General features: G+C 37.8%; 3 protein-coding genes across 6 annotated transcripts in view; 1 reads left to right on the forward strand and 2 right to left on the reverse strand.

Moving 5' to 3' along the window:
* Window positions 1-15,017, reverse strand: part of LOC113073763 (ankyrin repeat and fibronectin type-III domain-containing protein 1-like) — a 75,444-nt gene that overhangs the window by 14,963 nt on the left and 45,464 nt on the right. Inside the window, exons 13-17 of the mRNA XM_026246516.1 lie at window positions 14,822-14,919; window positions 14,486-14,576; window positions 6,925-7,032; window positions 1,393-1,492; window positions 496-628 (exon numbers count right to left, since the gene is read on the reverse strand). Coding sequence (XP_026102301.1) covers window positions 496-628; window positions 1,393-1,492; window positions 6,925-7,032; window positions 14,486-14,576; window positions 14,822-14,919 — 530 coding nt within the window. The remainder of the gene's footprint in view (window positions 1-495; window positions 629-1,392; window positions 1,493-6,924; window positions 7,033-14,485; window positions 14,577-14,821; window positions 14,920-15,017) is intronic.
* On the forward strand, window positions 7,971-10,176 carry LOC113073765 (uncharacterized). Its single transcript, XM_026246521.1, has 3 exons — window positions 7,971-8,152; window positions 8,929-9,402; window positions 9,556-10,176. The coding sequence occupies exons 1-3, from the start codon at window positions 8,126-8,128 to the stop codon at window positions 10,045-10,047; spliced, it is 993 nt and encodes a 330-aa protein (XP_026102306.1). The 5' UTR covers window positions 7,971-8,125; the 3' UTR covers window positions 10,048-10,176.
* LOC113073764 (uncharacterized) lies at window positions 10,166-14,455 on the reverse strand. Of its 4 annotated transcripts, none has more exons than XM_026246519.1 (12): window positions 13,989-14,455; window positions 13,221-13,334; window positions 13,052-13,129; window positions 12,860-12,937; window positions 12,680-12,772; window positions 12,106-12,451; window positions 11,634-11,916; window positions 11,304-11,537; window positions 11,110-11,195; window positions 10,909-11,013; window positions 10,551-10,737; window positions 10,166-10,424 (listed from the first exon to the last, which is right to left on the reverse strand). In XM_026246519.1, exons 3-12 carry the CDS (start codon window positions 13,078-13,080, stop codon window positions 10,396-10,398), a joined length of 1,470 nt encoding a protein of 489 aa, XP_026102304.1. In that variant the 5' UTR covers window positions 13,081-13,129; window positions 13,221-13,334; window positions 13,989-14,455; the 3' UTR covers window positions 10,166-10,395. The 4 variants fall into 4 exon arrangements, with proteins under 4 accessions (XP_026102304.1, XP_026102302.1, XP_026102303.1 ...); XM_026246517.1 differs by having other exon boundaries at window positions 10,551-10,767; XM_026246518.1 differs by having other exon boundaries at window positions 10,551-10,767; window positions 13,052-13,144.

A 15,017-nucleotide genomic window follows, 5' to 3' on the forward strand; every position in this document is an offset into this window, starting at 1 on the left:
TTTGCCTTGACGAACTTTCATTTTTAATTGCATATTAGGAGACAAGTTGTAAAATAAACATTTGGATGTGGACTTGAGCGCTTGAAATGCTGCAAGGTTCGTTCCATGAGTATAACATTACCTCCAATCTCACCATAAAATCTAGAAGTATTTGGCCATCAAACAAAGAGCTATATTCTGCTAAGGCTCTCTCTGCTTTTTGCATCACACCACTTTAGCCTTGTAATGATGGGCTAATTACAAATGTGCGGCCTAACGTCAAAAGTGTGGTGACTGTTCACTTTGACAGAATATATTTAGGACGCTAAGCTGACCACGGGCTGCATTTGGAAGAAACCAACAAAAATATTGATACTTGTCAAAGAGATGTGTAATGAAAACACCGAAAATGTATGTTTCAGTTCAGTGTTAACAGAACGCACGTTACTTTAGCGTCGTTTCTCTCCTGACCTCTCCGCTGCTTAATGTCGCGGTTGACTGTATGTTTTTACATACCTTGGTAAACCACAGAAAGTCCTGCATGAGGGAGCTGCTGTATGAGTCTTCCACCTCCACTATGGGGATCTGATCCTCATTAGTCACTAGCAGACTGTCTTTATGGTAAAATACTGATGCTATATAAACTCCCCTGAAAGAAAAAAAAAACAGCCAAGAGAACATATTCAGAACAAGACGAATTCATATATTCAGCTAGAATGTTAATCCTATAATGCTTGGCACTTTCCAAGAATAGAATACAATATAGGGCCTGAAACTCGTAAAGAGGGGGCCTTTTATTTCTGGAAATATTTAGTGATATGAATTTCTTAAAGTTAAGATAATGTTGATTGTTAACCTTACAGGAAGCAAATAAAATATTACATTTATATTTTAAATATATTCATTAGCAGAAACACCAAAACACCTTATACAATTATAAGTTTTATTTTCTATTCACTGTAGAAACAACTGATGTTTTTGCATGTCAAAATATTGTTAAATCCCTTAAAAACCCTAGACAGCAATAAATGTTGCATAAACATTCAAATTAAATAGGCAAAATATATTTTGCCATTAAAATGTGAATTTTTTTTTTTTTTAATATCACAATAAATTATAATTATAAATATATGCATTATAAATATACTTAATAAATTTTTCAAAATATTCTTTAAAAATTATGACGTTTGACTTTGACTGCTGGATTCAGCGGAAAAAGGTCAAGACCACCTGAGGTGGAAAGGGCTACAAATAAAGAAGTGCTTAAATGTACTTTCATGAACATATCTAATAGCACAACAATCTAGCAATAACTATTTTTGCCTTTAATTCTGAAATAAAACTAATTTGACAAAAATATGTAAACTTTTCGTGGCAAAGTGCCACCTATTTTCTGTCATATGCTCATACCACCTTTTTAGAGTCTTGACAAATTTAGTAGAGGAGTGAAAAAGGTGTTTCAGGCTCCGGGACACTGACTGTTTACGACTTGGATTCGGCAACTTTGATGTGTCTAGGGGAAAAGACGAGGCAAGATGAACAAACAGGTAAAAACAACAAAATATATACACTTGGTAGATTCCTATGGGAGACTCAAAATAGTGTGAGAGACCTACAATGGAAAAACTGTGTGAAAATCATCTTATTTATCTGCAAGTTACTCTGATTCACTGATTCATTCTGACTTCCTTAAGATTGACTAGTTGTTAAGAAAACCCAGTGATTTATTGAGTATAAGCCATGTAGTTTTGGTCATCCTCTGGAGATTAACATTTCCCAGTCACTTGAAATCCCTGTTGTCATCAAGACAAAAAAATCATTGTAAAGAGCAAAACAACATGCTGAATGAAGGAATAAACGTAGAGCACTTTGAAGACAGACTGGGTGAAAGAGTCTCAGTGCGTAAGTGTAAGTGAGGGTCCGGGGGAGTAACCCAGGCCACCGACAAACTGGTTATCTGGAACATTTCAGCTGCGTATCTCCAGCTTCAAGTGCAGCCATATCAGCCCACATTTCAGCGATGCCAATCTTCAGACGTCCCTGTTTTCATGAAATTAAGCATCACGTAATTGCCCCCCGTGTAAACAGCAGGGCAGACGGAACAATCCATTTGGCTGAGAAGCTGTTTACAACGTGAAAGTGGCCATCAGAGCGAGTGAGTGAGTCTCTGTGAGAGCAATCACGCTAACTCTAGTCTCAATGTCTCCACCGGAGGGGCTAAAGAAGGGAGGTAGGAAGGCAGATTTTCCGTTTGAAAATCACTATCAAACTCCTCAAGGAATAATGTGTCTTAAAAGTCCCTTAAGAAGATTAACCCCTGGCCCCTTTGACCCTACCGTGGCACTGTTAACAGTACGTGATTAAATGCACACACTAATGGTTTCCTGCTTGGCGAGATAATGACATAACGTAACCTCATAACTGCAACACGGAATCTTACTGGAATCTCATGACAATTACATCCCTATTGAAAAAAAGTAAACTTTGATTGCATATGCTGGAATATCACAACCAGTTTTCAAGGTTTGGATGTCAACTGCAATTTTTGCATCACAACAAGTAGGAGTAAGAACATAATTATCCACTTTGGGAACACATTAAATCCGTTTTAACATTTTGTTTTAAATGTTAAGATTAGTGGTAGTTTCCAGTGTCCGCAAACAGAGCCACTGCACGTGTTGATAAGTTGAGAGCAGAATTTGTATTTATTTCTCCCTCAAAAGGTTAACTGGCTTTGACAAGCAGATTATAAGACATGAGTGCATTGGCCTCCTGTGCCGCCAAACTGTCACAATAAATAAATAAAGAAATGCATTTTCATTTATGAAAGCAAAAAGAAAAAAAATGGATCGCCTTTGATTAATGACTTGGCAATCCATCTGTCTACCGCACAGTGAGTGCAACCATGAAATGAGGTTAGTGAGAGCCGGAGAGACGGCGAGCGCGGGTAGCATTCTTCATTTTCTAACTAATTTAGCGGGGGTCAACGGACCCTTTTCAACATACGAGAGCGAGCGAGATCATCCATAACGATCGTGGCCAGACTTTCCAGGCCCTCGTTGACAGAAAGCGCTTACATAGCAGTGGCGGAGGTGTGCGTGTGAGCGATTGCGCTGTGCGTGTGGGTGTTGCTGTGTCTCATGCAGGAACACTGGGAGCTGTGTGCATGACACACACACACACACACACACACCTTGGCTTCAGAGCAACCTCTCAGCTCCACATATACACATCATAAATTAAGATAACCTCTGCTTAAACAAGCTGCATTTTTTTGTCAGAGTGGTTTTTATAGTGGTGTCATTGTACTGATGCGGATTAATTTTGCAGATTTATTTTCGAACACCATTGCTCCAAAAATTAATATGGGGACACATAATGCACACAGGAAATATCTCTAAATGTTCTTAGAACTAGATGAATATATTAAGAAATGTATTCTTGCTTGCTCATTCTTTAATTGTTTGCACTTCGCTTCTGTGAATACTTTATGTCTCTGACAGTGTGGTAAGAAAAATTAAACAATATATATTTTGAGGTTTATTTAAAAAAAAAAAATTATATATATATATATATATATATATATATATATATATATATATATATATATATATATAGAGAGAGAGAGAGAGAGAGAGGGGATCGAAAGTTTGGGCATCCCTTGCAGAATCTGTGAAAATATGATTAATTTTCAAAAAAATAAGAGAGCTCATACTAAATGCATGTTATTTTTTATTTAGTACTGTCCTGAGTAAGATATTGTACATGAAAGATATTAACATTTAGTCCACAAGACCAAAAAAATTGCTGAAATTATTAAAATAACCCTACTCAAAAGTTTGGGAACCCTTGGTTCTTAATACTGTGTGCTGTTACCTGATGATCCTCAACTGTCTTTCTGTTTTGTGATGGTTGTGCATGAGTCCCTTGTTTGTTCTGATATGCAAAGATGCTGGAAAACTGAAGAATCTGCAGGACCTTAAAGATTTTTCTGAAGAACTCTGCTCAGTTTAACTGTCCAGAACAAACAAGGGACTCATGCACAACCATCACAAAACAGAAAGACAGTCTAAGATCATCAGGTAACAGAACACAGTACTAAGAATCAAGGGTTCCCAAACTTTTGAGTGGGGTTATTTTTAATAATTTCAGCAATTCTTTTGTCTTGTGGACTGAATGTTAATATCTTTTATGTACAATATCTTACTCAGGACAGTACTAAAAAAAATAACATGCATTTAGTATGATCTCTCTTATTTTTTGAAAATTACTCATATTTTCACAGATTCTGCAAGGGGTGCCCAAACTTTCGATCCCCACTGTATATATATATAATAATTATATATAATATAATTTTAATTATAATTTTTTTTTTTTTTAGTTTTTACTATCCTGAATATATTACGTCAAATATTTTAAATAAATTAATGTTGATATTTTGTACTTAAGGATATTTATATGTTCTTATATTCAAACTATTACATTTTTTTAGTTTTTAATTTATGTGGTTTTTAAAGATATTTCAACATTTTTACTGAAAAACAAGACAGACTGATGAAGAAAATGCTTTTGGCAATGTACATACCCACATTCTCTCTAAATTAAAATGGACAAAGACAGATGAGTTATTTTTGCATAGTTTTCTGCTTTCCACATCATTCAGTGTTTTTCTTGTAGAATCAATTAAATAAATTCATTTGCGACGCTGGCAGCCGTCTCTCTGACATCATTAGGGTTGACTTCTAAACAGATGAGTGATGCCGTTTTTTTGCTCACCCCCCTCCTGCTTGTGGCCGGCTGCATAGCTGCCTAATGAAGTTACTGTTTGTGAGCAGTGCAGCACTGTCAGCACCAGGAACAGCGTTCGTCTATACCTCGACGGCCGGCCTCTGGGTTAGAGGGTGGGCCTGAGGCCAAAGCAGACTGTATGCTTCACGATACGTCCAGCAAGCCTCGTTTTAAAGGTGTTTGTGCTCGAGTCCTATGATTTACAGTGCTGCACTATACGGATGACATGTTTGACACATAGATGTTAAAATCTAAAATGGATAAATGTATTAAAACATTATTTATTTACATGTCCTCCTCCCCGGCCTCACCTCTTGCGTGCAGAGTGTAGGAGGGCAGGCAGCAGGAATGCTGAGAGAGCGTATTCATGCTGCTCTGGATGACCATACTTGAGTCAAAACACTTTGACCATGCTTCATTTAGTCACTTTAATACGGAGTTAATCTACTGGAAGAAGTGTGGACTTAGAAGACGAAAGGATGATGGTAGGGAGAGATTTCTGGTGAGTGGGCCGATGGGTGGATGTTAGGGAGAAATAGGCAGAGAGAGAGACGATGAGAAAGAGTGAGAGCATTATGAGAGACCGACGAGGCAAAGGCCGAACACAATAAAAAAGCAAATAAAAGAGCACCAGCTGAGCAAAAAACTGAGATTATGAGGATGATGTCATCTGGTGAGTTTTACAAAGCAGTCTAAAATCACGATAATGAAAGCATTGCTCTAAATTCAAATGAGAATGAATGCAGCAAAAAATGTAAATAAATTAAACCAATTTAACAAAATATTAGACATTTATTAGAAAATTATAAAGAATGTATACACTTATAGAAAAAAATTAAATGAATATAAAATATTAATTCCATTGTGAAATTCTCCAGATATATATAATAGATTTAAAGATATAAGTATAAATGAAAAAATGAAGAAGAAAAAAACAAGCAATAAGACCAAACAAGAAACATCACACAACTTTCAAAAAAGAGGCATCACAGAACTGTAATCAACATTTGAATTTTTTTTTTATCATTTTGGAGATGAAGTCTACTACAGACTTGACCTCTGTGTTAACTATTAATGAATATTGGTTCGTGACTGGACTGTATAGAATCACTGGTTTAAAATATTTCCCCGCACCACTGATCACAATGCAGCAGGTATGTGATTCCCAATGTTTTGAACCATTTACAGTGTAATAGGTTTTCAAGCTCACATGGGAGAGCAGAGATATTACCAAAACTTTCAAACCTAATTGAATACACCTACGCTACTGTGGCGATTTATGATGCTCTGAAGGCAGGACCAGTTTGATATCAGGGACCATAAATATGTTGCTCTAAGACAAATGGGGATGTTGACCATTGGGAGTATAATTGTTTAATCAACCCAAGCTCATAAACCTGAAATGTTTAAAACACATTAATGCTCAAAAGTATGTACAGTTTTTTATGTTTTTGAAATCTCTTATTCTCACAAAAACAGTCATTTTGTGAAATAGTATTACAATTTAAATAACTGTTTTAATATATTAAAATTTGTAATTCATCCCTGTCATGCCAAAGCTGAATTTTCAGTAGTCATTACTCCAGTCTTCAATGTCACATGATCCTTCAGAAATCATTCTGATATGCTGAACTGGTACTAAAGAAACTTTTTTGTGTGCGGGTGTGTGTGTGTGTGTGTGTGTGTGTGTGTGTGTGTGTAAAAAACAGTTGTGCTGCTTAATATTTTGTGGAAACCATGACATTTTGTAATTAGGATTATTTAATGAATAGAAAGTTTGAGAGAACATCATTTATTTTAAACAAAAATATTCAAATCAAATTAAACATCTTGTCTATTGAAGGCACCTTTTCTGAATAAAAGTATAAAAATAAACACATTTTGAACATAACATTTTGATCTCTTACATGTATCTTACACAGACGTTGATGTAAATCCACTAAAGTTTCTCACAAGAGACATCCCATGTGCTCCAGAGCCTTGCTACGTCACATAACTGCTCATTTCTCAATCTCCTTTTTCTAAAAAATTATATAAATGAAATTCCCAGGAAGCTAAAAAAGGAGCATTTGTGAATATTTGTGTGAATGAGAGATAGTGTTCTTACACTTTGTGTATCTATGTGAATCAATACGAGTGATCTGTATGTGTGTGTACCTCCACAGCAGTAGTGCTGGTGTGTGGCTCGAACCTGCTGTAACAGCCTCTCCATAGCCTCAATGTGTCCTCTCCTCTTGCTTTCTCTCCCATCGCAGTCCTTCCAGTCTAACAGAGAGCAATATCACACAAGACTCAGCTTTAGATTTGTGACATGTTATAGATGTCAAAAAAAAAAAAAAACATTTAATTTGATTCAGTCAGATGGTCCTGCAAACGCTTAAAAGTCTTAAGGCCCGTTCACACCAAGCACGATAATTATAAAGATAACAATAAAGATATAGTTCTAAATATCGTTCTCAATATTAAAGAATAGCAGAGTCCACACTACAACTATAACGATTAAGGCATAGAGAAATGGTATCGTCGGAATCATTTTCAGAACGATTTTTTTCCAGCTGATGAATGATACAAATATTGACATCCAATCAGAATCCACCCTGCTATTGCTATAACGAGCTCGAGGATTTAAAGCGGCAGACGCACGTGCGCTCAGAATAAACAGACGATATCGTTCGCTGGTGTGGACGGCTGGACGCTAATATCGTTATCTTTATAGTTATCTTTAGTTATCGTTCTTGGTGTGAACGAGGCTTAAAAATACTCCAAAACAATCCAAAAGTATGGTGAAACAGTGTTGGGGGACTTACTGAACAGCAACACGTTATCAAGAGAGGGTCAATTGAATGCAATGTATTATAATGAGTATAAAAAAAACTATAGCTGTCTCGGTGTCTGTATTGCGTACATGCAGTTTTATAATGCTGGATTTGTTACTGACGCAACACTTGTCAGTTTGTTTTTCTTTGCAGTGCTTATTTGAAAGCTTAAACTCAAGGCCAGATTGTTAAATAATAGCGCAGTCCTATATCCAAGGATGTTGGCTAAAATCAATATAATTTTCTTTCCTTTTATCTGACATAATAGTTGAATTAGAAGCACAAAACTATGCTGACGCAAAGCTCAAAGCTTTGAGAACTTTCCAGTCAGTGGTGTTTGAAGCTGTAGTATGCTTTTTTATAAATTATCCTTTATTGTGGTACTTAAAGGAACCGTGTGTAGGATTGTGGCCTAAACTGGTACTGCAGTCACTATAAAAATACTGCAGAGCGGTGTATCCCCTCCCCCTCCCCCCTGACTCGAGGTTGCCAGATAAGCTGCAGGATTCAGCAGAAACGTAGGCTGCTTCATCGAGCTTCCAATGGCAGGTGACGAACAGACGTACACAGTAAGTTTTTCCGTTTTCTGTTAATTATGTTTATGCTTCATGAGAGATATTTTGATAAGTAATTATGTATTTAAAAATTTTACTAATTGTCATTAGTTAAATATAATCGTAAAGATGTATGCTCGTATGTGACTGTATAATCGTAAAGATTTATGCTCGTATGTGACAGTATAATCGTAAAGATTTATGCTCGTATGTGACATTATAATCGTAAATATGTATGCTCGTATGTGACAGTATAATCGTAAAGATTTATGCTCGTATGTGACAGTATAATCGTAAACATGTATGCTCGTATGTGACAGACAGAATGGTAACTGTTAGTCTAACTTGTAACGTTATTTATCTGTCATTAATGTAAATACAAGCACAAGCCTGTCACTGTGTAACCAATATCAAAGATACAGTTATTCAATTAGCTGATGATATAAGTGAAAGTGGCCAGCTGTATTTTTTATTTTTATTTTACTTACCCTGCAGCACGTCCGTAACGCTAAAATATGTGATGTGAAGGATTACATGACATTCTATTATTTTTGGCTGTAGAACTTGCATGAAAAACAAGTAGGCTACAAAACGTTCCAAATGGCCCAAATTTTTCACATCATAGGCTACACTGTGCTTTTCATTAGTGTTATGGACATTAGAAAAAGTATTTTTTCCTTGGAATTGTACCTACTGTAGTGCTTCCAAATCAATACTAATATAGTACATAGCCTAAAAGGTAGAGAATGTTTATTTTGAGTTAGCACTTGTACTGCTCTCACTTGTTGCAGCCTGATTTAGACCTCAGTTATGAGGTGCCCGCTGTCCTAAGTGAGGCTGATGAGAGCTGGGAAGGCGAGAGGAGGCGCAGACAAAGGAAAAGAAGAGCAAAGGGGAGAGGGACAAGAGTAGAGCGTGCAGGTCTTGGTCCAGGAGACAAAGAGCAGAGAGAAGGAGAGAATTTAGAGGGAGGAGATGGACCAGGTGGAAGAGGCCAGAGAGCTGGAAGAGAGAGTGCAGATGTTTCAGGTGGAAAAGGAGAGAGTGTGGGCCCTGCACCAGGTGGAAGAGGCCAGAGAGGTGGAAGAGGCCAGAGGGGTGGAAGAGGCCAGAGAGGTGGAAGAGGTCAGAGAGGTGGAAGAGGAGATAATGCAGGTCCAAGTACTGGAGTTGGCAGCAGAGGAAGGAAAGGGAAAGGAGGCAGAGATGCAGAGGAAGAGAACAGAGTTCAGATGATCCAAATTGACCGAAGGGTCCGGACAGAGGTTTGTTTCCAGAATATGCTAGCTACACAATTGATAGATTCTAGTAAAATTATGGCTTGTGATAAGTAGCCACCATTTGAATCAATGTTAGCATCTTTGTTATTTTTAATCAAATGTAAATAACACATTTTCTATTATGGTTTGTTTACTTAGGCACTCATTCAGTGCATGAGTGAAGTGAGGCTACGAGCACTAGCAACCCAGGTCTTCTCCCGGAATCCTGGATTAGTTTTTGATGCACTTCCTCAATTGGACAGCACAACCCCACCTAACGCTGCTCTTCCATGGTGCACCTGTGGGAACTGCAGGGAAATGGCCACAGACGCTGAAAGGAAATGCTGTGGCCAGGGGCCTGACTACTGCATCAGCAAATTGGCACATTTTGATCTGTATTGTCTGGAAGATGGTTATTTGCGTATTCACAGAGATTACAGAAATGATATGTTGGTGGTAGCTGAAGTTATAGAGCCAGGAGATGATAACAGACAATTTAGGTATGCTGCTTATCGTCAATACATCTTTTGGCAGCATGGGTCACTGGGTCTGGGTAACCGTCGTGTTATTCCCAGCTGCTGTATATGGAAAATAAGGGACAAATACCCTGACCCCCAAGGCCAGTACACTGGCTTTGTACCCACCATTTGATACCATTCTAACGTGAACAGTTAAATTCAAGTTATTTATTGTTGTATATATAGTTTTACTAATTGTTTTTTGATTTGTTCAGTTTTTTGGTTTGTTTGTTTGTAAAGAGCCTTCCTCATTTTTTCAATAAAAAAAGTTTATTTATAATAACAATACTATGCTTTTTACAATGTAGAGAAACAGTATATAAAATGGTATAATGATAAATGTTACACAGTATAAATAGAAAACTAGACTCAGCTGCTCTGTACTGTTAAAATTTTAGAAATTGTTGATAAGCAGCTTGTGACACAAAAGTTTACATGGCCATGAAGATGGTCAGGGTTGTGAGGCTCTGGAAACTGGGCTTCACAGGTCTTTAGTCTGGAATGTTGACACTGAGGAGAGCAAAATACAACCTGAAGTTAGTTTATTTCAAACTTGGAAGTGTTATGCATAACATCTGACGTAGTGTGTGGCATGTAGCCCAAGGTGCAAAATAAATAAATTTGCATTCAACCTACCAAGACCTCTCCTGACTTGGGTGTGCAGGAGTTCCTCAATGGTTGGTGCCGGCACAGGGGGAAGTGGGCCGTACCTTCTGGGGTCATCAGGTCGTAGTGTCCTCCGTCTGGGCATCCCCTTACCAGCTAATCTCTTTTGAAGGATCATAGCTTGCAGTTCTGGGATGTAGCCATACGTCTTGGATGTCTTCCGAGTGTATAGCATATGTCTGGTTAGCTACTGAATCAACAAATATCCAACATCAACGAACCATCCTAACTTATTCTCTTTACCAGCAAGGCATGTCTAATAAGTCTGCATGTTAGTTTTGCATATTATTTTTAGATGACAACTATTTTTCAAACCATATCAACTTACAAGGAACTCTTGGTAAGAATCTGCTGTTTTGCAGCACCACCAAAAGTGGTTGACAATGTCTTTTAGCCAACTGCTCAAACTGGACTGACCCTTGACCTGTGAAGCCTGGGATAGACATAACAGTTATCATGATTACACCGCTCAAATTAGGGTAGATTGCCATGCAGAAAAGGAAGCCATAGTAATGACAGCTGAACTTACAGCATGGATCCTTTTTGCCAAATTCTTGGCCCCATGCCACATATCCAAGCTGTGCTGCAGCCCAAGGTCTTTGTACTTTCCTTTGTCTTATTTGAAAAAATAATATGTATAATTAGTACAGTAATGGTCCCCCCACCCCTCCAAAAAAGTTGTTGTAATTCTACAAGTAACGCAAAATTTCAGTGGCAACTTACTCATTAGTGCGGAGATCTGGACATGGGCATCAGTGCAGACCTCTACTAGTTTCACTTCATTCAAAAGAGTGTCGACTGTCCGCACAAATGCCTCTCTTTCCATGATCACAGAATTTCGCCCAGTCTCCCTTTTGTCCACAGTGATGACAGAGATGATTTCCCTGGATTCGTTCTCCATGGCAGTGTATGTACAGTACTGGGCGCAATGTCCAGGACTGTCCATTATTCCATCCGCTATTCAATTTGTAAACAAGAATCAATGATTAACACAGAACATAAAATTTACATCTTAACATTCTGTAGCATAAATGAATAAAAAATGTACATTACCTACTATTACCACATCTCTGTCTTTTAGCCGATTTATTGCCTCAGCCCTCCTCTCTTCCCAAAACTCCTTCACAGTGTCTACACCGTATGTGTCCTGAATTGTGAAAAATGAACTACGGTCCACCATCCCCATGTTCATAAACTGGAACAGAAGCGAGACTTTGGCGTAGTTGCTTCCGGAGAGTAGTATGTTGCTTGCCAACATAAAGTCCCCTGCTAGCATCCCGTACCTCAAAGTGGGCTGTGAGCTCCATCTCCATACAGTGTGGCCAACAAGGCAGGTCTGACAATAAATGGGACACAACTTAGGCTATTTAGCATTATCAAATACAAACATAGAATTGCTTCCACTAAGTGGAAACTACAACTCAGGAAGCTTGATTGAGTTTCACAAAACCACTGTCAACGTATTGACATTGCCTCCAACACCGATCTACACTTATTTGCAATGTAGTATGATTACAACACATACCCATTCCATGATGCTTGCAGTACCCCTGCGTGTAATGGAAACTTCAAATGGAGGGCGACACTGACACTCCATTTTACTGACGTCACATGTGTATGGGCACTTTTGGACCGGAAGCACAAGTAATGTTGCAAGCTGCCTCAAACAGTCCTCATAAGTGATGGAGGCCCGTTTCCCGATTAGGTCATCTTCAGTCATGACCTCCAGTGTATCAGGAAAGCCAGGTTGTTGAAGTGTAGGTAAGGTGACTGATGGAGGCTCTACATCCGGGATGTCATGTACTGTCTCACTGGCATCTATCACAGGCAGATTATCAATGCATGGTGGTGCCTGCAATGCTCCACCCAACCTAAAGACATGAAAGATATATACTGTATATATCATTTACAGATAGATATCCAATCAGATGAATAAAATAAAAATGGCATATACAAAGACGGGGTTATCTTTGAGATACTACAGGGACCAGAAAATATAAAAAAATCTTACATCTTTTATTTTTATGTTTACATATTTAATTGAATCAATGTTCGATAATGTATTGTGCATAATCTTAGAGGATCCAATGTTAACATACCGAATACAAATACGAGGGACATAGTCCTCATCTTCACTGTCATCTGCTTCAATCTCCTCATTACTAACACCTTCACTGTCCCCCCAATCAATTCTGGCAAATGTGATAGAAAATTATATTTGTTAATACAAAGCAGAACATCTTGTTACTCAATGTTCAGTAAAACCCAGTGGAACTTACACACTGTTCATTAGATCATTTATCTCCTGCTCATTCATGACCTGGGTTTCAGCATCCTGGATGCTCATGTTCTGTAGACTAAAAACAAAAACAATACAGAGGTCACAAAGATTTTTTTTTTTAAGTACATTTTTACTTACAAAACATTTCTTATCATTTGGCATATTAGGAAGCCTGAGAGGCTTTATCTACCTTTCCTCCAGAACCTCAGAGGCATCCATGGTGCGCTCATCATCTTCCAGTCTTTCCTCAATAGGCGACAGGTCCTCTCTGTAAATGGTGTAGCTGTTTAAGACCCAAATTGTTTCAAAATATGCAATGAAAATAAAAAAAAGAAATAAAAGTGGTACTGACTACTGACCGATTTGAAAGTGTTTCAGATGATGCACATACGATACTGGAAAGTGATGGTGCAGTCAGGTGGTGCTTCTTCAAGTTTCTCTTACTGGGTGTTGAGGTGCTGGGGCCATAATAGCTGAAGAGATAAGCGTTTTTGATTTGATTTCTTTTTTTAACATATAAATACAATTACAATAAAAAAATTTGAGAAAAAAAAAGATAATAGTAAAACAAAACAAAAAACATATAAACAACAAAATAAAAATTCCTTTTTTTTCAATAACAAAAAAAAATCGATTTACAAGTACTAAAGTTTTTGTAATAAGTACGCTAACAAATAACCAAAACATTTTCCACAGCAATTGTAATGCGGGCCAAATTCAATATCACCAATGGCTATCACAGGGTTGTTTTCAGTTCCATCAGAAAATATTGTTATAGTAACTAAATTACATTAGCAATGGTCATAAAGGTCAACTTTCAGCATGTGTAACTTGGTCCATGATATACGTGAAGAAGAAATGACGAATCATTTTTACTGAGGTAACATTAGGCTACTGTCTCAATTACGTTTCAAATTGCCATAATGGGCGTGCTAATGTTGTTTTCCTCAGCTTCTCAGCATAATGACAGAAAAACGGGCTACTGTAATGCATTGCTTAGCATACGTCCATGTGAGCTAACGTTATTTTACTTTGCACAAACATGCCTAACTTTGTTCGACTGTCATTAATATATCAAATGTCCATCGACATCAAGTACAAGCTAGCCAAGCATAGATGAATCTTACCTGTCCAGGAGAAAATTAGCAACGTTGGCGTCTGTGTTCAAATTCTTCTCCGTTTTCAGCCGTCTCCATCGTTCAAAAACATCTCCAATACAAATTCTGGTTTTATTTCGGACTTTGTCACGACGAATTTCAGAATTATAACGAGGTCATTTTTAATTTAGTAACAGACATTTTTATCCGACTGGAGTTAGAGTAAGTTACAGCAAAGCTGGCAACACGGATCCCGAAACACTACTGACTTCGTGATTGGTAGATAGGAGGAGGGAGGCGCGTCAGGCCAAAACACAAAATGACAACAACAACATCAGTTGAGGGCTGCAAGTCCACTTTTTAAATGACAATATCCTGGCCGGACTACTGTTGTCAGTGATATACGTATATGAAATGAACATGTTTTCTTAATGTCTAGTGACACATCAGGGCCATTTTATGATTAATTAAAATAGATTTCTTACATACAGCTCCTTTAACAACTGTGGCTGCTCTTCAGAACTTACTGGAGGGAACAGCAGAGGGAGGTTGAGAGAGTTGTGCCGGACCCCAGCCTTTCATATTGTAGGCAGACACTTGAACGTAGTATTGTCTACCCTGTAACAAACACGAAAAAAAAATATCTAAGACATAATTTACTTATAACAAGCTGTACTACCAGTGGAGTTCTGTGGACATAAAATAACACATAACTGACAGCAGACATATAGACCAGACAATAATCTTTGTGTTTGTGCCTACAAGTGCACAAGAGACGATGATATGTTATTCTGAGAAAACACAGTGACTCGAAGCATCTATCTCTGGATAACAGTAAAGTCTACAAAGTAATTTGAGCTCACCGTGGTAAGACCTGTTATTGTGTGTTTCAGGGACTGCAGATTTTCGAGGATCAGCTCTCCGGCTAATAAAGAGAAGTCCTTCAGACAGCTCCATTCCACTGCAATAAACGCCATCATACATTATACAGAGTTAAAAGCTGAGAACATCAATAAATGAGTGAATCTAAAGAACCAAAATACGACAGAATGAAACAGG

Source organism: Carassius auratus, unplaced genomic scaffold (genome assembly GCF_003368295.1).
Source record: "Carassius auratus strain Wakin unplaced genomic scaffold, ASM336829v1 scaf_tig00012847, whole genome shotgun sequence".
Taxonomy (NCBI): Eukaryota; Metazoa; Chordata; class Actinopteri; order Cypriniformes; family Cyprinidae; genus Carassius; species Carassius auratus.

Excerpts from the sequence above, each read along its gene's own strand:
- LOC113073764 (XM_026246517.1), bottom strand. The coding sequence starts at position 13,080 with ATGGATGCCTCTGAGGTTCTGGAGGAAAG. Across the intron at positions 12,773-12,859 it reads AATGATCTAATGAACAGTGT|AATTGATTGGGGGGACAGTG; the intron begins GTAAGTTCCACT and ends CACATTTGCCAG. Across the intron at positions 11,538-11,633 it reads CAGAGATGTGGTAATAGTAG|CGGATGGAATAATGGACAGT; the intron begins GTAATGTACATT and ends CAAATTGAATAG.
- LOC113073765 (XM_026246521.1), top strand. The coding sequence starts at position 8,126 with ATGGCAGGTGACGAACAGACGTACACA. Across the intron at positions 8,153-8,928 it reads GTGACGAACAGACGTACACA|CCTGATTTAGACCTCAGTTA; the intron begins GTAAGTTTTTCC and ends CACTTGTTGCAG. Across the intron at positions 9,403-9,555 it reads ACCGAAGGGTCCGGACAGAG|GCACTCATTCAGTGCATGAG; the intron begins GTTTGTTTCCAG and ends TTGTTTACTTAG.